The 21,879-nt window shown below is 41.9% G+C and overlaps 1 protein-coding gene across 3 annotated transcripts in view; it reads left to right on the top strand.

The window, feature by feature from the left end:
- GALNT14 (polypeptide N-acetylgalactosaminyltransferase 14) overlaps positions 1-21,879 on the top strand; it is a 319,424-nt gene that overhangs the window by 152,133 nt on the left and 145,412 nt on the right. Inside the window, exon 1 of one of the 3 annotated variants that reach the window (XM_072991128.2) lies at positions 1,683-21,568. The exons of the other annotated variants lie outside the window; for them this stretch is intronic. Coding sequence (XP_072847229.2) covers positions 21,402-21,568 — 167 coding nt within the window. The 5' untranslated portion in view covers positions 1,683-21,401. Of the gene's footprint in view, positions 1-1,682; positions 21,569-21,879 lie in introns of those variants that run through there. 3 annotated transcript variants of the gene reach the window in all.

Here is a 21,879-nt window from a genome sequence, read left to right on the forward strand (position 1 = left end):
TTAATTCCCATGAAAGTCCAGGTGTTTCATCTCTTTTCCAATTAGCGCAGAATGTTGAGTCTTCCACGGGCTCCTCGGTTCAACCTTTAGTTTTATCTTGAACCACAGTGTACTGATCTTCAGAAAAAACACTCTCGTGACACTTAGAAAAACACATTCCAATGTCTCTCAAATCATCTTCACACATAACATGTCTGACTCCATCTTACATTTCTTTGAATGTAATTTGATTGAGTGCATTTGATTGCCCTGCTGTTTGGTGGTCTAATGAAAACTGTCAGCAATAGACTAAACTTTGGAAGAAAGGAGAATATCTGATTATGAAACGTTTTGTAGATTGTTAGGGATGGCTGTCTCTAAGACATTAACACAGCGGGCATGCAAAAACTCTTGTGAGCTTGGGCTCTAATGGCATTGATCAGTCTTGCCCCATCTCTGTTTCTCCTTGTCTTCTGGCTGAACACAGCATTTTTAAACAGTGAAAGGAGAATCAATCTTTTTACCACATGACCCATCCACAAACAGTCAGACCGCAGGTGCCATATGCAGCACAGTCTCCTCTTGGATAGGCATTAGAAAATTGTCTGGATCTAACATGGTGTTGGGATTGAAGCCCTGTCTGTTTCTCCCTGTGTGAGCCAGCTGCAGCTGGTTGGCAGAGTGGTTAGTCTTGACAGGAGAAATGCCCTCCCCATTACAAACAACTGGACCCATAGAGAAGAGGAGGGGCCAGGCACACCCCTCACAGGGGGAAGGTGCTCTGGCCAGGGTAGAAATAGGAGGGGGAGATGAGAGCTCAGGGAGGAAGAACACACTGACACTTGGCAGGACGCCCTGGAATTCCTCATTGACGAGAATGAAGCCTTGTTACCAGGAAAGTTGCTGGGAGGGAACCTGAAGATCTTGCCAACCCGGGAAGGCTAATAACGTGGTGTCCAGACCCTGAGAGGCTACAAAAAGGGGCTGGGAAGGAGAGAACATGGCCTTGGCTCCCATCCTTCCTGAGTTGCTTCCTCAAGCTGATTTGCTGGATGCGAGGGAAGCCAGGAAGGGCTCCTGCCTGCCCTAATTGAGGAGTTTTCTCTCTGTGGACATTTCTGCTTAGCTGACCAAGAGTGAAGTAACTCCCGGCTGGCTAGGGCACTATTCCGTCCCCAGGACTAAGGTCAGAGGCTCGAGGAAGGAGCCCGGCCAACATTGGAACTGAGAGTCTGAAGGGGCCTGAGCCTGAAGAGACATTCATATCTGTTTCTTCCCTCTGTGAGCCAGAGAGGCATATGGACAGGAGGTGCAGCCAACCTCCAGAGGGCAGCCCTGGACTAGATTCTGCTATTGCCAAGAAGGGCTTGGTGCTGTAAGGCAGTGTTCCCCAACCTTTTCTGGTCTGCGGACCGCTGGGGAAGGCGGGGCACCCACCGCGCTTGCATGCACACACGAACAAGTGCTTCACAAGCTCTTGCACAGGCACGCACTCCCCCACACAGGTGGCACGCTGCCATTTGCACATGCATGCAAGCGCCCCCATGCACATGCGCAAATGGCATCGTGCTGGCATGCGGGAGTGTGTGTGCAGGTGCAAACGGGTGGCACAGGGGTGAGTGCATGTGGGGGGCGGCGGGAGGTCTCTCTTGGCGGCCTGGTCTGGCCCACGCCACGGACCAGCACGGGGGCGCGGGCTGGGGGTTGGTGAACGCTGCTGTAAGGAGTCCCAGCACCCTGCAGGAGCTGATTCTGCAAGAACTTGTGTTTATGCATCATCTTTCCACCTTTCTTTGTTTCCAATAAAGTTCCAGTTCCATCACAACTTACTGCCTAGTCATGGAGGGAGTGGTGGGGGCCGCTCACACCCCGATTACCCTCTTGTTTTTTCCCAGCCTAGTTGTTTAAGTAAAGGTACATTCCACTTTGAACTTCTTGTTTGGACTGCTTTCTTCCCACTTTTGAAACAAGATTCTCTGTAAAACTAAATGATTGGTTTTTGCTTCCAGAAATAAAATTAAAATAGAAGCAAGAGTAGACCACTTAATAAGACCAATACAACATAAAGCAAATAAAGTCAACACTAATAAGGTAGGACATCAGAACTGTATGCAGATTATATATATATTATTATGTCTAATTTTCTTTAATATCTCTCCTTTCTGCCTCAATTTAGAGGCATATAATATGACATGAATAATACCTTTTTAAAAATCCTGAAAATAAATTGCTGAAATAGATAAGACAACACATAATAAAGTAGAAAGCCCAGAAGAATTAATACAATGTTTCTTTCTGAGGGACTGAATCTTCCCGTGTCAGCTACCCTAGGTTTTAACATCTTTGGGGAAGGCCTTTCTATTGGTCCCACTATAAGACATAAGTCCAAAGGAAAATAGTTTCATAGCTTAAGCATGGTAACATAGAGAGATCTGGCACACCTTCCTAACAGCCAGACTTTGGATAGTGGTAAGCAATGCAAGACCTCTGCCCTAGATGAACCTCCTGGCACAGTGGTTAAACTGCAGTTAAGACTCTGCTTACAACCTGAATGTGATCCCACCAGGTTCAGGTAGCTATTTCAAGGTTGGCTCAGCCTTCCATCCTTCTGAGGTTGGTAAAATTAGTACCCAGCTTGCTGGCGGGGGTGGGGGGAATGTGTTGCCTGCATAACTAAATTGTAAAACGCCCAGAGAGTGCTTTAAGCCAGTGGTCCTCAACGTTGGGCCTCCAGATGTTATTGAACTACAACTCCCAGAAGCCTTTGCCACCACCTCTGCTGGCCAGGTTTTCTGGGAGTTGGTCCAAGAACATCTGGAAGCCCAAGGTTGGGGACCACTGCTTTAAGCATTATAGGGTAGTATATAAACAGCACACTTTGCTAGATGATCGAGGAGATATCCAAAGGTAAAAGGAGATAGTCCTTGAAATATCTTGCTCCTACATTGCTTAGGAAATTAAAGGTAATAACGCATGGGAAAGGAGTAGAAGAAGGGGAGAGGAAAGAGAGGAAAGAGAGCATTGACTGAAAGACCACCTGAGTGGAGGACTGAGGGAAAAGAAAGCACAGATAAGGGAAGAGAAAGAGCATCTGAGTCTTTAAGGAGAGAGAAGCAGCAGTGAAGTCGAGGAGGGATGGGAGGAGAGAAAAGCAGCTGAATGATTGGATTTGGAGAGGAAAAATGCAACCACAAGGTAGGAGAGAAGCTTGAAGGGCTTAAGGGGTTTCCATTCTGCTCAGTTCAAGGCACTTATGCTTCCTTGTATGCATGTGTTTGCCCACGCACCCACCCATCCATCCACACAGTACTTTGGCATTTGCCATTCCTTTCAGAATAAAACTTCAGCTGCAGCGTTTAAGAGAAGCAAACCCATTTGTGCCTCAAAACATGAGCAATCCATGGGTTAAGAACTAGGTGATGGCTTATAAACCTGCACAAGTATTCGTTTTTTTAACAAAACATAAAGACGGTAACAGGCAAGTCATACTTATGCTCTTTGAGCTGTACCACAGAGTTTTAACATATTCATTAACACACTAGAAGGGAAAATGGTCAGCCAAGGGAGAATCCGCAGAAGATACAGAATGATTCAACACTTTCTACATCAGTCTGTGAAAATGAAAAGGATTTCATAGAGCTGGAAAGAGTGATCATCACAATGGCAGATTAAATTAAATGTGGATAAATGTAGTGGGACTGTGGTAATTTAAACTGATGGGGCTCTAAATTAATTACTACCTTGCAAGAACTGTTAATGCAAGATCTTGAGTCTGCTTTGGGCAACTTGCCGAACATGGCAGCTCACTGCAACTCAGCTGTCAGTCTGGCAAATGGAATGCAATGAGATTTGAGCTTAAAAAGACAGAGAGTAATGGATGGGATTTCTTTAATAAATATTTGTTACTCAGACGGTAGCAGTCAACAATCCACAATGCATATGCCAGTGGACCTTCCACAGAGAAGACCACTGAGAGTATGCACAGAATGACTGCAGTCTGCATGACAGCACTGGGGGTTTGGTGGATCTTGGTAGAGTGGGACTGGACTGCAAGGAGAACAAACCTATCAATTCTAAAGGAAATCAAGCCTGAGTGCTCACTGGAAGGACAGATCCTGAAGCTGAGGCTCCAGTACTTTGGCCATCTCATGAGAAGAGAAGACCTTGATGTTAGGAAAGTGTGATGGCAAGAGGAGAAGGGGACAACAGAGGATGAGATGGCTGGACAGTGTCTGCGAAGCAACCAAGATGAATTTGACACAACTACGGGAAGCAGTGGAAGATAGGAGGGCCTGGCATGCTCTGGTCCATGGGGTCATGAAGAGTTGGACACGACTAAGGGACGGCGACGACGGTAGAGTGGGAAGTGTTTCTATTTTATCAGAGTTACTGATATAGAAAATAGGGATATTGACTCTTAGAACATTATCTCTCTCTCTTTCTAAAGGTTTTTCGGTTGCTCATTCACCTAATAAAAAGGTTAAAGGTAAAGGTTCCCCTTGACAATTTTTGTCCAGTCGTGTCCGACTCTAGGGGGCGGTGCTCATCTCCGTTTCCAAGCCATAGAGCCAGCATTTTTGTCCGAAGACAATCTTCCATGATCACATGGCCAGTGCGACTTAGACACGGAACGCTGTTACCTTCCCACCGAGGTGGTCCCTATTTATCTACTTGCATTTGCATGCTTTCGAACCGCTAGGTTGGCGGGAGCTGGGACAAGCGACGGGCGCTCACTCCGTCACGTGGATTCGATCTTACGACTGCTTGGTCTTCTGACCCTGCAGCACAGGCTTCTGCGGTTTAACCCGCAGCGCCACCACGTCCCTAATATGTATATCTATTTCAGAAGAACAAATCAGACATCTAATAAATAGAAGTCTCATGGCACAGTGGTTAAACTGCAGCACTACAGTGAAGACAGGAGTAATGCAAATTATTTTGAGAACTTTTGTGGATGCTTTGGTGTACCTAGTGGTTTTGGCTTCAGTGGCAGTTTGTGGGCAAGTATTTATTCCTTTTTTTTTTTTTTTTGCAATGCCAGCAGCCACTTTTTCATTTCATTCATAAACTTATGTTAAAATATTTAATAAAATTAATATTCATGTGCTGTCAAATCAATGTTGACACTTTTCAGGGTTTTTCCAGTAGTGGATACTCAGAAGGGGCTTACCATTCCCTTCTTCTGGAGGTGCTCCAAGACTGTGCAGCTTGCCCAAGGCCAGACTGGCTGACTGGGGAGTTAAGCTCCCAACCTCTGGCTCCACAGACAGATACCTAAACCACTGAACTATCCAGCCAGCTGTTTAGGAGTCTTTTTATTCTGATGGCCACGTGCTCCTACGACCCTTAGCCACGTGGGTTTATTGTTGCTTTTATTGCATTGTTTATATGTTTCTGCCTTGCAAACTTTCTTGTTACCTTTTATGGTAGACATTGCTTTATAAATAATAGAAATATATAAATAAATTATTATTAGATAGACTAGCAACCAAACAGAAAAAAACACATATTGTCAGATTAAGTACGGGTCCCAGAAAATGCTGCAAAATGAAATATACTGACAATATACTGATAATAAATGACGACAGAACAACATATAAGAAAACAATAAAAAAATAGTTGAAAGGAGAACCAGAGTGGGAAATTGTAAATTGTTTTTTCTGGGTTTTCTTTTCTTTTTTTCTTTTCCTTTCCCTTTCTTTCTTTCCCTTTTTCTTTTTGGAGGGCAGGAAATCCTGCAGTGATAGAAATGCAGCTGTTCATTGTGACAGCCCTCAAAGCCCTTTCCCCAGGATGAGTCCCAAAATGCAATCCAGCTGCATTCATCCATCTCTGTGTATATGTTTTTTTCTCTCTCTCATACATACACACACACACACACAGAGAGAGAGAGAGAGAGAGAGAGAGAGAGAGAGAGAGAGAGAGAGAGAGAGAGAGAGAGAGAGACCCACACAGATTCTGCATTAGAATGAGAATAGTCCGCACAAACATCTACTGTTGCTTGAAAGATCCATTTCCTTCCAAGCTACTAAGAGGTTTCCAGGTATAGGCAGAGGAGAGAAGAAGGCCAAAGGGTATGGGTGACAGATGACATCACTATCACTGTTCATCCAAAAATACCTGGTGCCTTGACTCTGCAATGATCTACTGTAGGATTTGTCTTCCAGCTGCTTTCCACATAGTTTTTCCCCCTCAAGGAGGTTGGATTGTTCTTTCATTTTGGAACACAGTTCCTGCTCACTTACAGTTGCTGATGTTTGGCTTAGGAACTAGGTCTTTCAGGCTACAGTTCCTCCACATAATAGGCTGGCTGCATTTCATCCTCACCTGTCTTTTCTGGCTGGAAAAATCACTCAGGGACTGGATTATCTGTCAGCACAGGCTTGTGTGATGGAAGATAGGACACATTGTCCTGAGATGGAATCCAGACTGTTAGTTTTTAGGTGAAAAAGGCTGTTCTCTTTCTTTTGTTTAAATCTAGCCCTGTCTCTTTCTCCTTTTGGTTTGCTTCATCCTTCAGCTGATCTTGTACTCTTGCTGAGTCCTGGCAGGCATTACAGAGAAGGGTTTTGAGAGGGTAGGACTGGGAGGGAAGTAGATCAGGGAGGAATAATTTAGAAACTTAGATCAAATTACGTATTCTTCTGCAGCTCGTTTTGAAGCAATCAATAGTAAATCATACCTCTTTCAGACTGAGGACTCTGAATTCATTATTAGTTGGGAGCTGGGAGCACAATTTGATTTTAGATTTTGTTTTGATGTTAGTCTAACCAGTATTTTAACATCTTGCCAGCTTTACATTCAGGTACTGCGAAACAAAGAGAATAGAAACATGGTACAAGAAGCATGACCTGGGAGGGTGCTTGCCTCTGAAGTAGTGGGGAGAGTGTCCCTCACACAGAAGCACAGTCAAGGAATTATTGGGGGGTGCAGGTACATGTTTGCATTTTTCTACCATCCCACATCAGTACCGTAATCACATATCCTGTCCATTTCCTTAGGCATGAACTACTGTTGGACTGCAGTTTTGCGCACATCCTTCTGTATCTCTGTGTACTCCTGTCCCCCTTCCCTATGTGAGTGACAATCCAGCAGTTGTGAGAATGTTTAGAGCAGGGATAGGACATCATGCAGCCCCAGGAATATTTTTCTGCCCTCTCTAGGTAAGCCCAGGGCCCCACCGATTTAAAATTGAAAAGTTTCGTTTGCATTTTGTTTGCCAAAAAAGCAAAAACAAAACAAAAAAAGGCCTATTTCTGCTGCAGGAAGTCTTGTGGTCCCTCCTTGAATGCAGACCTTAAAATGGGTTTGGCATTTGAGTGCATCAGGGAAGGTGAGAGCAATATTGTTAGGAGGCTAGACTCCCTTATGGGTATAGACTTTGAGCAGGGTCATCCAAAGAAAGGAATCCAAAGAAAGGAGGACATGAAAGGTTGTGGAAATTAGAGGGCCATTGTATTAATGTCCTTTGCATGCAAAGTGGTGCTCAAGACCTTCACGATGTACGGAGTGGGACATACCAGATATTCAAGGTGAATTCAGGAAATAAAGAAGCACTATAAATCATATTTGAGAAGAAAATCTGCTTATGCTTTATAGAATGCAGCAAAGCTTTTGAATCAGTATCATTGTAGAAGAAATTACTTTACCACCACTATTGATTGTCCTGATGTCTAACCTGTAGTCTGGAGAAGATGCTATTGTTACAACAGAATCAAGAGGAATAGAATGATTTTGACTGGTACAGGTATCTGTCTGTCTGTGCAAATTCTTGCCTTTCTTAGTCTTACATGGAAGAATGAGGTGCAAAAATTATTATTATTTTCCTGGTAGAGGGTGAGATATTTTCTAGTCCTCTCCGCAAGAGTTCTAACATTGGTGAGGACATTTTTGTCCATATTTTGCAATCAAATCATTGAAAAAAAAACCCACCCTGCAATGTCTGCTATTGCAAGGATTTAAGGGTTAGAAGCATCAGATGGGTTGCTTGTATCTTCCTGCAGAACCAGCCAGTTTTGTGCTTGACATGTGTATGTGACACTGGGTTTATGCTGGTACTTCACAAATTGTGGAGATCATGGGGGTGGGGGATAGCACTCTTTGTTATCACCTTGCATTAGAAACAAGACATTTTGTGGTCCTTGAAATTTTTTTGCCAAGATTTCTCATCATGCCAAGACTACCTGAAGAACTAGTAATTTAGTCCTCACATTCAGTTTATTGTGTAAGGAGTTAGGTACCCCTGACACTGAATCAGTTGATACAAATAGGATTTGTATATTCTACAACAACCAATTTTGCTCTCACCTCACCTTTATTTTGCTCCACCCTGACCTCTTGTCACAAACACTTTTTCTGCTTTTTCCTGAAAGTACAAGACATTCTGTCCAGTCTAAGAAGCCGAACCATTTGTTAAAGTATCTGACTATATCAGGCTTGTGGCTTTCTTGGAAACAGTGTTACATCATAGCCATATCCACAGGAGCATTCTCCCCACCCACACACCCCTAAATATTCCTGAAAATGATTCCTGGTCACATGGGCATTTCTTCCTCAGGAATGCTGCTGGAATGTGATAAAAGAAAGATAAAGAAGTAGTCTCAAAGGAAACTTCTCATATTCTTCAAATCCTTTAATTTGACCTTCAACTGAGTTGAATTCCAAAGGGACATCCTGTATGGCCCTGTGAAAAACCCCAAAATATTGGGCCACATACTTTGGCCTAGTCTTGTATGGAACTGTCCAGAACTGGTTCTTTCAAGGACAGTTGCATACAAGGCTGCTTCTTGCTTGTTCATAGCTTTGTTGTCGCTTACAGATGTAGAAAAGATTGCATTTGAACTGTCTTTTGAATTCTGCAGTAATAAATATACACAAGGAAAAGCAACAATAATTTGGTGCCAAAATTGCACAGTAAATCACCACTGTACACCCCATGTGTTCTGTATTTGAAAGATGTCTGGAATAAAGTCATATACTCCAGCTTGGCAGGTTGGAAGCGTAACAGTGAATGGGATGAATTGCCCGCAGCTATAAATAAATAAATAAATAAAAATCTTTGAGATTGCTTTTGGGCTTCTGCCATCTGCAGCAGACACCTCCCAATGAGTTCAGACATGCCAGCATTCCACGGCTTTGTTGCTCCATATGCTAGCCCTGCTGACCTCCACCTTCCAAATGGTCCATTGATTTTATAGATATACAGTTGCTGCCACTCTTGCTAATTTCTGGTGGTGACATGCTGGTCTTGGCTTGGCAGCTGTTATAAATGAGGGAAGGGTGCAAAGGAGATGAAAAGAGAAGATGAATAAGCTAAATAGAAAAAGGAAATCTGAATATTTCAAGCCATGCTGTCCAAGATTTTAACATTACTATTTACAGCTTTTTATAGTTCAGCTTGTGCTTCCTATGTTCGGTGCAATTTACAGCATGAACATATGTCACTGAATCAAACTGAGTGATTCATCTAGCTTGGTAACATATTGTCGCTTCCATTGGTTTTTCCAGATTTCAGACAGAGATGTATTCCTGATCTAGTAGATCTAGTAGGCAGGGAGCTGGTTTAAGGTGCTACACTGGATTTCCATCCTTCCTACCCCGTGCTGGGCAAATGGGTGAAGCCATGTTGCTGATGTCACAGGTTTCTTGGCCAGTATTGGGTGGATACTGGCTGGAGGTCTACTCAGTGCTGCAGCTTGGAAGCCAAGCTTGCTCTCTTCTTCCCTTTCCATCCCATCCTTTACTTTACACTAAGGGTCTCAGTGTCTTGTTCAGAATTTGAACCTGGAATTCATCACATCCATATTATGCCTCTATGAACAAATCTTCTCTCTTTGAAAAAAGCTTCCGTACATGTCGTCTGTGAGAGTAGCAAGTTGCAGTAAGACCAGTTTTATATGTAAAATGTGAGGGTGAGGCACAGTAAGTTGAACTGGGATTTGAACTTAAATATTAAGTCTGAAAAGCTGGTAGTGGAGCTTGCCAGTGAGTCCATAACATGAAACAGTTTCAGTGGACAAGCTACTTGGGGTTTGCATCGTAGTTTTATAAAAGTATGCACATTGCACAGGAAAGGTCCCAAAGTCAATTTTAAGAGCCTCCAACGAAAACACAAAGTAGTAGGTGATGGGAAGGACCCCCTGCTTGAGAACTTGGAGAGTTGCCACCACCCATTACTGGAACAGAAGACAAAAGAAAAGAAATAGAGTAAAATAAAAAGCAGTTCTGTCGTCAGTATGTGCTACCTTACTATGTTTGGATGTTCTTTGAGTGGAGACAAATGTAAAAGCCAGCATCTAAGAGTTATGTGGTAAAACAAGGAAGAGAAAGATGGTGGCAGCTATTGAGGACCAAGGAAGAAGTGCAAGGTTAGTTCTGAACAGGGAACCACCAGTGGCTTGTGGTCCAAAACAGAAAAAGGCTGATGGTCACTTCACCATTTGGGGATGAGATACACACACCCTCCTCAGGCTATGTAATGCAGCAGCTTGACAAACACAATGCCCAAGATCTGAGCCAGTCTTGGCTAGGATTATTTATATAGGATGTCCAAACCAGTGAGGAGACTGTGATGGAAGCCAATATAAAATGTGATATAAAAGAGAAGTAAATTGTAGCAAGTGTTCCTGGCCTGCCAGAATGGTTAAGTCTGCTGGTTCCACTTGATGCTTGACATTCTAGACAAAATATATTACTGCTCAGACCACAGTTTTTAGAATAATCTGTTTTTAGTACAGATTGGAATAAACTCCAGATAATGAAAATTAAAGGAAGTCTGCCAATTTTCCAACACCCAGTTCTTCTTCCCTTTCTTTCCTTCATTGTTAATCACTCACGGTCTGAATAGGAATATTTTTTGCCTCTCTACATACTGATGCTGAAGTTTGTATTACCCACTTTGCACTCTGTACTGGGTTAAAGAGAAGCACAAGTAGTGTGTGTGTGTGTGTGTACTAGATGTAAATGAGGTTAATTTGGTGACCTTGGGTGTCTGTGGAAAATTTACCAGATAGGGATGATAATAAGTGAGCATGCAGAGATATTTTTATGGGTGAATGTAAGTTCCCAAGCCTTGATGTTCAGGGATGTGAAATATCTAGGGAATGTAAATCATCTTTGGGGCTGGCCTGAATTGCGAAGTTGGTGTGAGTAGATGTGTGGCTTAGGTGTGTGGCTTAAGAACGACTCTCTTTTCACTTGGGAAGGTACGGATTAGGGAAGGAGTGTATGAATAACAATCTCTCCCCTGCCGGAAGCAGGCTCACTTGAATAACATGAAGGTTAGTTGTGTACTGGGCTTTTTAAGATAGTGGTCAGCAAGTTCTGAAAGCTCACCAACCAATTCCGGCCTTTAATATCCTTCGGGCTCTGCACTGAAACAAAGATTTCCAGAAGAAGCAGTTGGAAGGATTGACTACGAGACTCAGGGAAAAATTTGTGGCCTTCTAGAACACTCTTTCCTTTGGGGGTATACATGCAGCTAGCATAATAGGCTGCGGGTGTATTCAGTGCCATCAGGTTGGGACCAATTTGTAGTGAACCTACTAGGGCTTCAAAGGTAAGGAGTGGTTTTACCAGTTCCATTCCACCAGTGAGTTTCTGTGGTTGAGTGGGAATGTGAAGCTTCTTCTCCAGAGACCTAGTCTGTCACTCTATCCACTACACTACAGTGGGAATCAAATTTTAAGGGTTAACATCCCATAAAGTCACTAATTTATGGGGGCGGCCTAAGACAGAAGTGACTGGATAGTGCATAACAACAATGTCCTACACAGTCACTCATTTCTGCAGAACTGTTGTTTATTTAGATAAATGTGGTCCTACTTCCATCTATACCTCTCAATTTCTTTATATGCAGTTTCTGGCACAATTACTTCATGACCGTGAAAACAGACTCACATAACATTGCCTGCTTTGAAGATAAGTGAAAGCAATTAGATTTAAACACAATGAGCCTTTGCTTCATACAGACTTCACAACTTTTATTGATTTCCCAGATTGCCTTGTTTTCATCCTCTGTATTTATTTAAGTTTCTAGTGTCTGGCATAAGAAACACGGGTGGAGATGCAAGGTCGAGTCACAATAAGGGCATATATGCCTTTTGTGAGCAAGATCTACAGACAATAAAAAGGAAAGGAAAGGAAAGAAAAGAAAAAAGGGGATATATTCTCCGAAAGGTCATTTTAAAAGAAACTAATGATGCTGTGGCATTCTCCTGAGGTAGAACAGATAATGTTGGCAAGAACACCCATGAGGAAAAGATACAAACCCAACACCCCTTTGATGATAAAATATATCACTGTGCTGTGCTTGCCTCACATTCAGTAGGCCGAATGGTTCATTTTGATTCCTCTCTAAATGGGTTTTGTCTAGCAGTTACTGGAAAGGTAACTAGATTTGGAGGAAGAAGATGAGACAACGAGAGGAACAGTGGCGTATTTATTGGCAAGGGGTGACGTTCAAATCTAATTGTTTCCATTTACTCCTCAAAGAGCTTTCTTTATTTCCTTTTAGCTGTTTCTTTCTTTATGGAAGGGCCAGTCACAGGAAGTCACAGTGAAAATGTGGCAGTTTTATAATGTGATTCTGCTTTGAAGTGTGCAAGTATTCCCCCCCCCCACACACACACACCAGTTTGGAACTGTTTGAACTGTCAGTCCTGCACATGCTTCTTTCAATTCTGGGCTTGAGCTGGTTATATTTTGGCTTATGCATGACTACCACTGATATAAGTAAAGACTCTGCATATTAATCTGGAACTCATTTGTGCCTTCTTAGTTGGTATGCAGGTGCCCCCTGTCTTTAGACAGGTGTAGCACAGTGGAGTGTAATTTCTTGGAGGGGGTGTCCATGCTAGTTTAATTCCTACCCCTAAACCACTGATGCATAAGAAATGAAATATTACAGTTTATTCAGAACCTATTTGGGATATTGTAAGTGGCTAGTAGCACCAGCTGTGGCTTTGGATTTCCTACAGAATGCATGAAGAACTATAACCTTCCCTTAAGTTTCATCATCTGGGGTTCATTTCAGTTTATATCAGCCATGAGTTTGATTTGTGTAACAAAAAATATTAAAAAGGGGTTGGCTTTGGGATCAAATTTTCAAAAGTTATTATTATTTTAATATATAGGCATGCATAACTGAAACATGGATGGGCACGGAAGGGGGTGTTCTCCTGACTCTTGCTTGCCCTGCCAGTTATGCAGTCCAATACCAGGGTAGACTGGAGGGGCAGGGTGGGGGAGTAGCCATTGTCTACAGAAACACCCTTCAGGTTGCTAGGCACTCTGCACTGGTGACGCCGGGTCTAGAGGTCCTCCACGTATCGATTGGGGCCAGGGATGGTATAGGGATCTTGCTGGGTTACCACCACCCCCGTGTCCCTGAGTGAGGTTTGCAGTTTGGGTGTACATCTGGACCTGGCGCTCACCATGGAGACCCAGGTGCCGTCAGTGGACCATTCTGCACATTTCCACCTTTGGTGGATTGCCCAGCTGCATCCCTATCTTGATGTGGGAGCACTCACCACTTTGGTCCATGTACTCGTAGTCTCAGGATTAGACTACTGTAATGCACTCTACATGGGGCTGCCTTTGAGACTGACACGGAAACTTCAGATGGTACAAAATGTGGTGGCCAGGCTTCTTACAGGGATGAAAAGGTACCAACCTATTTCCCCCACGCTGGCTGCCTTGCGTTGTCTTTCATCGTCTTTGCATGTGAAGAGGAGGCAAGTAAGGACTGACATCCCAAATAAGTACCACATACTTCTCAAAAAACACAGTTCCCTCCGTTCTCCAGTGTTTCCCAACCTTGGATCCTCAGATATTTTTGGATTATAACTACCTAGAAATCCTGTCTGGCACAGCTAGTGGTGAAGGCTTCCAGGAGTTTTAGTCCAAGAACATCTGGGGACTCAAGGTTGGGAACGATTGCTCTGATGAATCCAGGGCTAACATCTGTTTGTTCTCACTTTCCTGTATCTTAGACTTTTCCTCTGAATCAGTTCTGAAGTCTTCTTATTGAATCTATGTACATATTTTGGAACAAACAGTTTGACAATGGTATACTTGGAAAGTCTAATAATAATGATGGGCATCATACATAGCAAGACCTGCTGTGCACAGAGCATTTTCAGCTTCTTCCTTTCATGTTTTTGTTATTAGTTGCTATTTTCTCCAAGACAAAGGTAACAATGTCCAGTTGACACTGTTCTTCCTCTCTTAATCTGTAATCCCAGCTGTTTTGAATGTTCTCTGTGAAATCAAGGGTCTTCACAACTTCTTTGTCTAAACAGAATTTGGTAGGATTCCCCATACTCTGGAAATAAACCCATTTGATTCAAATAAACACATTTATAAGAGGAAACTATTCCTTGGCTGGCGATGATATTGACTGGTAGTGGAAAAAGCTTTGATTCCTGAAAATTTTCTTGTTTATGGGACAGAGAATAGAAGATACTAGTTTGAAGTCATCACAACATACTTTTGATAGGAATATTCCACATCTTGTTAATAGTTCTTGTAGTCTCAACATTATCATCATTATTACTAGTTCTACCACAATTTTATTTTTATTTTTTTGTACTCTTCATTGAACACCATCTAGAGTTTACATAAAATTAACAAAATAGAGGTTACTAAGTGCACAGGGTCCTCTCTTAACAGGTCTTTCTTTCTTTGCTCTCATCAGAAGCACCACAGGACAATTAATAAGATAATTTTTGCCCAATAAGGGAAACAAGTACAGTACATTGACACAGTGTGGAGTTCCCTCTTCTTCTCCACACTTTGTGTTGGTGTGAAAACCCCATTTTATTGGGTTCACTTTGCTAACTTGATTTCATAGCCTATTTTATGACCCCCCAAGTAACCTGGTTCTCTCTGTGGCTGAGGTCTAAGACATTTCCTACATTCATTTATTTTAAGAAATGAGTAGTTTGTTCTTTCAACATTATATTCCTGGCCTTCTCTGTTGTCCTTTCATGTTTCATGGATGTTCTGGAAAAAAAAAACTTTTCCTTGATTTTGATTAGGAAGTAGCAGGATGGTAGTTGAAAAGTGGATGCACATTTGATTTAGATGCATGGAGTCTTTCTCTATCAGCTGCCACCTCTCTCTGTATGTCACTGGGTGCACTGCTTGCTGGGTAACTGATCTTATTGATAGGGGTTGGTTTCAGACATCCAGTAATAATTGTACAGCTTTCATTGTGCTGCATCTGCTTCTTTTGCATGGGTTGAAATATACCATACTGTGCTTGTTTGTTTTCCTCCAGACTGCCATAAAGCCAACACTATAGTTCTTAGTGCTTGTGGTTGTGTGCCCAAATTAGTTTTTAATAACTTTGAAAATAACTTTGATTGATGCCTTTGAATTGTGGTGCTGGAGGAGGCTCTTGAGAGTCCCCTGGACTGCAAGGAGAACAAACCTATCAATTCTAAATGAAATCAACCCTGAGTGCTCACTGGAAGAACAGATCCTGAAGCTGAGGCTCCAGTACTTTCTCCATTCATGAGAAGAGAAGACTCCTTGGAAAAGACCTTGATGTTAGGAAAGTGTGATGGCAAGAGGAGAAGGGGAGAACAGAGGATGAGATGGCTGGACAGTGTCTGCGAAGCAACCAACATGAAATTGACACAACTACAGGAAGCAGTGGAAGATAGGAGGGCCTGGTGTGCGCTGGTCCATGGGGTCACAAAGAGTCAGACACGACTAAACGACGATGAACTTTGAAAACCATCCTCAATGTGTTGCACTAGATACAGGATTTGTGCTGTGCAGTTCTTCCCAGGTATAAAGCCAGACTGTTGTGTGAGGAGAAAAGGTTCTGCTGCTTCCATTAGATACTCAAGAATAATTCTTTCAAGGACATTATGAAGATGACAGAGTACCGTAGTAAGATTGGCCTGAAGGTGTTTGGATCTGTGGGTTTCAAAATAGTAACTGCTTGTGCCTTCTCTAGATTTTAAGAATCCAAAGAGTGTGTGTAGGACCAAAGCTGCCCATGGGTAGCGGGATGTCAAAGGAGCCCATGAGTGTTGTCATGAGGACACTAGAGCTTAGTTTCTTCTGCCAAACATTGTTTTTATTGGTCAGCTATATACAGGTGACCCTTCTGTGTGCAGAGCAGTCTTCTCCTTCAGACCCTCATCCTCCAGCAGTTCCTGGAGCCAGAATTAGTTTGAATTAGTTCTATTCATTTTTAAAAGGCTGCCACACTGAAACAAAAGTTATTTCATCAAGTGTAAGCCATACTAGAGCTGTGCAGAGAAGGCAAGATTCATCCTGAAGCCAGTACCATTAAAATGAATGCAGTAAGTTCCGCATCATAGATTATTTCATGCATGCAACTTTCACCAAGTCATATGCATGAATCACAAAATTGTGGTTACCACTGTACCAAGACAGATTCCATGCTCATGGCTGGTATTTAGTTGACAACTTGGAACCAAGTAAAGGGAAAAGATTAATTTCCTCCACAGTTGCTATGACTGTAAAATTTGACATTTTTGTCAGAGTGGTCACATCTTAATAGAGGGGATTTGCCTTGTACTCCTGAGCTGGCTGAATTTAATTCAGCTGCACGGCTGCTGAACAATGGCCGAGGTAGGTGTATTATAGCAGAGGCACCAGCCCTTCCATAAGTAATTGCTTACCATCTTTCCAGCAAAGCGTTGCAATTGCTTCCATTCAAAAGTAGCATTCAGAAAGGATTTCAAGTATTTTTAGCTGTTTTTGAATGCACTTTAACAGCTGAAAACAGCTAGCCATGATTACACCAAATGACCTCACTGTTTCCTGTATGTTATCAGGAAAGTACTAAACACCATAGAGGTTTGCATCTAAATATGGGCATAATTACTTCTTCCAATGAGTTTAGTGATTTGTCATCATCACCACCTCTTTTGACAACACTTGTATAATTTAGCACACTTTGAGTATGTGATGGTTCAGCTCTCTGGGAAGAATGTTCTGATAAAACAGCAGCACTCCCGTCAAAAATTGCTGGACATGAGTAGAAACAAGAATGCCATTATAATTGTTTATACTAATTTTTGTTCACAGTCCCTGATGCTTTGAATAAAGAGGTGATTAAATACTGCCATTTGTTCTCATTGCAGAATTGTAGGTCTAAAGCAACTGATTTTGCTAGACAAAGTTCTAAAGGTCTTTATATTTGACTTAATCTATATTAAGAAGCTTCCTTACATTAACATCAGTGTGTCTTTAATCTGTCTAGTTTAAATGTCCATATGTAGTTTAAAAACCTGTTTTAAAATGACATCTTTACCTGTCTCTGGAGTGTTGGAGGTGGACTTTTATTTGCAACCTCCATGCCATCTGTAGTTTGTATAATTGGGAAATACTTTTCTGGGCTGGGATAATTGTATCTCCAGCACTAACCAATAATTACTTCCAGCCTTAATTCAAAGAGAGCGCCGCTGAATGTTTTCTTTCCCTTTCTTTCCTGTGTTGGTGGCAGTTGTTTGTTTGCTTTTGATCTGTTTGGTTGGTAGGTAGTACGTGTGCAGTAAAGAAAGCAGCATATACAAGTCTATAATTTCAAACAAAATTAAGTAAAGAAACATTTTTTATTTTTAATTCTTTCTCCTACAAATGTCTCAGAGTGAGTTATTGAGATTTTAAGTGCCAGTTAATGAGAAAAGGATAGATTCTGGGAGAACTTGAAGCTATTCTCCTCTGTGGATCTCTATTCTTCTAGAATGTAAGCAAAAATTGAAATTTTCCAGAAATTCAAAACTCTGCAACAGGAAGGACAAGAGAGTGGGACCTAGTCTAGCCTCTGGAGGGAGGGCATTCTATACAACCTAGGAGCAGCCATGGAGAAAGCTGTCTCTTGCATCCCCACCAAATGTACCTCAGTGAGCCATAGGACTGAGAGCAGGGTCTTCTCCTGAAGATCCTAGGAGCCAAAAAGTCTCATACAAAATGGAGCAGATTTATGAATGAATGCATGCAAGACTGATGTGGACTGAAAATAATATGACTCAGCCATACCTGAGTTAGGTGTAGTACTGAGTGTCCATAATGAATGTCTGTTGGAATATAATTGCATGTATTCAGCTTGAACAGGGGGGGAAAATAGGGATCATCTTCATTCATCACTTCCTTTGATGCCAACAACTTATGTAGCATTGCAAATCCTTTGAGTGGAGAGTAACACATGGATCTTAAGTGACTTTCCATTACATCTCCATCTGTATTCAGTAGTATCCAGTAACTGTATCTATCATTCAGTTAAAGAGCAAACACTGCCCAACTTCCCATTAATTACAGTGTGTGTCTCTCTCCAGTGTCTAATCCTCACTTGGTTCTTTGTGCGATGCTAAAACTGATACCACTAGAGCTAATTATTTTGCAAGATGTATGCATTGGATAAAATATTAAAAGTAAAACAAAAAATGAGGCTCTAGTTAATTGGCTTCATTTCTGCAACACAGTCACCTACAGAGTCGAGTTCATGATGAGAATCTTTTTGAGGTGCAGTGTGACTGTCTTTGTACATGCCAGTGTCAAGCAACAGAGAACCTCCTGTTTAATGAAAAGGAAAAGGACGGTCAGTAACTCATCACTGACTCTCTCTTCTCAGTGAAATGCTTCACTGCTAATATAAATCTAATTTAGGTAGTGTTACACTGACCAGTGATCAAAAGAGATTATAGCTTGGACAAAAGTGGATTAGCCAAGGTGATCTAAAAGATATTTCAGACAAGCAGTGTAAGGAACTGGTATATCCTTTCGTACTGGGTAAGTTCGTATATGGAAGCATTTACTGCTGGCAAAGCAATGCATAATTTTCGAAGAAGCTAATTTTATCCATTTTTGAGGCATTCTTATGGAGTTGAATTTTTTAGCTAGTCATTTTCCAGCTAGTCACAAGCTATATATTCTTCCACTTCAGCTTTTGAAGTTGATATTGAGATGAATGGGTGGCAGAAATATTACCCCTATCCTTTAATATTTTTGAAAATATTCCCCCTTTTTTCACAAAGCATTGAAATAGTGCAGTGGAGTTTAATTTGTTCATGTAAAAAAATCTTACATTCAGTTTAAATAGGAGGAATGCTTCTTGTCTGGAGAAAATATTGTTTTGAAAGTAATGTTAAAATGTTGAAAACATTACCTTGACATCTTGTACATTTGGCAGTTGGCTTGTCTTCCTATCAAACGCAAAAGTGGTGCTTTTACTGCAAGTGTATTAGATTAACATGTTATTTCCAAGCTTTATATTTTCCAGATCCTCTCATAGTCATACCTCTGCCAAGTACCCAAAGATTTGATAGTAAAGAATCACAGTGAGAATATTCAATATATTGGATGGGAAGGAACCATTTCTTTTCTTTCTCAGCTGGCCTCCAAAGAGCTCAGGTCAATACTGCAAACAACCCTATGCATTTGCAGATAGTCCACAGTAAGCTTTTTGCTGCAGATTGTCAGCAAATAGGAGCGGAACTAATCCAAGTTCACATCTTGTTTTAAGGTGGCAAAATGGATCTGCTGGCAGGAAGAATGCTAGCTGGACAGTGTCAATTTAGCCAGGATGCCTCGTAGCACTAGCCAGCTGACAACATTGTCCTTGTCCCAAGGGTAAGCACCAGGGGCTCCATTTTGGCCATATGTCAAGCTGGCAAAGACTCTGGTGCCCTTCCTCCTCCACAGGGCAGCTGGATGGGGATGGCAGTGGCTGAGGAACACATTGGTGGCAGCAACAGTGGTAGAGGTCTCCTTGCCTGTCAGAGATACTGGCACCACTGCTGCCATCGAACTTGCCAGCTGCTCCTGTTCAACAGCCCACTGGAGACGAAAGCACCCTGAGAAAGAAAGGGTTCTCTCACCCCAGCTGGCTGTAGAAGAAGCCCTAATGCACTTTAACATATAATATTGTGCATTGGGTACTATGTTAAAGGGGACATGGTGGCACTGTGGGTTAAACCGCAGAAGCCTCTGTGCTGCAAGATCAGAAGACCTGCAGTTGTAAGATCGAATCCACGCAATGGAGTGAACTCCCGTCGCTTGTCCCAGCTCCTGCCAACCTAGCAGTTTAAAAGCATTAAAATGGGAGTAGATAAATAGGCACCACCATGGTGGGAAGGTAACGGCATTCTGTGTCTAGTCCCACTGGCCACGTGACCACAGAAACTGTCTTCGGAGAAACGCTGGCTCTATGGCTTAGAAACGGGGATGACCATCATGCCCCAGAGTCGGATACGACTGGACTAAATGTCAAGGGGAACCTTTACCTTTACCTTACTGTTTTAAAGTACAGTAGGGCTTTCATCATGTAAAACTATGAAAGTTGCTTCAGACGCTTTCTGTTTTTTTTTAAAACTGGTCGTGATTGCAGCCCCTGTGAAGTAAGAGGTTGCATGGAGACAGATTATTGCTCAGCCTTGCCTGCACTGAATGATAGTGTCACTTCAAGATTTCAGGCAGGATTCTTTCTTAGCCCTACCAGAACATGCCAGTGATTAATCCTGGGCCTTTGTTGCATGCAAAGTGTATACTCGACTACTGAGCTTTTGACCTTCCTTTGAGGTTTAGCTGAGATAAACTGATTTGCCAAAGGCCATCTCAGTTTAAGCCGGGATTTGGGTATATAGGTTTTTCCAACTTTGTGGCTACAGCAACATTTTGGAACAGATGAATTTGTTTACATGTGCTTGCGGTCTGGAAAAATAAGCATACTCACAAATTTCAGTAATTTATGAAATTCCTTAAATTCTAAAAATAGATATATGAATAACATTTAGTCTTTTTCGGTCATATATAAGCTACCTCCTCTTCTCTTCTCTTCTCTTCTCTTCTCTTCTCTTCTCTTCTCTTCTCTTCTCTTCTCTTCTCTTCTCTCCTCTTCTCTTCTCTTCTCTTCTCTCTTCTCTTCTGCTGTTATCCAGTTTGGATTCAGCTGTGATAAAATGAAATATATTCAAAAACTGTTAAATGGACATAAAAATACTTTATTTTTTAATGGGAACAGATTCCAAATCCAGCCACATTAGAATTTCCTGGTGATGTAATCAGGGACGTAGCAAGGGTTTGATGGTCTCCTATCAATCCCCGTCATGTATCCATTTTTTTTCTTTTCCAAAGCTATGCAAGATCAAAAAGGACTCTGTGCTCATCCAAGTACGTACTGTTCTGAGCATGCAGAATAATACCCAGAGCCGGCAAAAACTATGCAACACTTATTGTCAGTACTTGGAGATACTGACAAGGATGTTTGGAAGAGGGAAAGGAAGTGGGTGTCAGTGACAGTGGCTGATGTTTTGGACTATAATCCTCCAGATATATATATATTGCCAGCAGCTAGCAGGATTTTGGTAGTTCTAGTTCAATCCCCCTTAATTTTCCCATGCTCTAGGAAAGACTCACAGCTGTGGGGCTAGAATGCACCCATGTTGAGTGAAGCCCAGATTCTAAGATACCAGAAAGCTAATGTGTATTTCTGTTTGAAGTCTCTATTTTTAAAGAGTTGCCTCATTATTGGAAGAAGAAAACTGGCTGTTGGGGCTGAGATAAAATTATATGTCCTGATGCCCTTCACCGAAAGAATGGGAATGAAGTATGAAACTTTATCCATCTTTTTTTATTGTTTTGTGGCATTTCTATTGGCTTAGCACTATGTGCATTTTAGGTCTGCTGGTATTGATCATTTTCCCCCCACAGAATTACTCCCAAGTCTGATTGCTTCACTGTATCGATCATTTGTCTCGGAGTTATTATGCATCTTCGATTGCTTTAATAACATGACTCAAGTAATTCTGTGAGAATGAAATTGTTTACTTAAGGTTTGCTTTTGTCTTGGCTTTTGTGTCAGATGAAGGTCTGTATGCCTGGAGACAAGTCAACTATATGCATTAATAACAAATCGTA

The sequence above is a fragment of the Pogona vitticeps genome, chromosome 1 (genome assembly GCF_051106095.1).
Source record: "Pogona vitticeps strain Pit_001003342236 chromosome 1, PviZW2.1, whole genome shotgun sequence".
In the NCBI taxonomy this organism is placed as follows: Eukaryota; Metazoa; Chordata; class Lepidosauria; order Squamata; family Agamidae; genus Pogona; species Pogona vitticeps.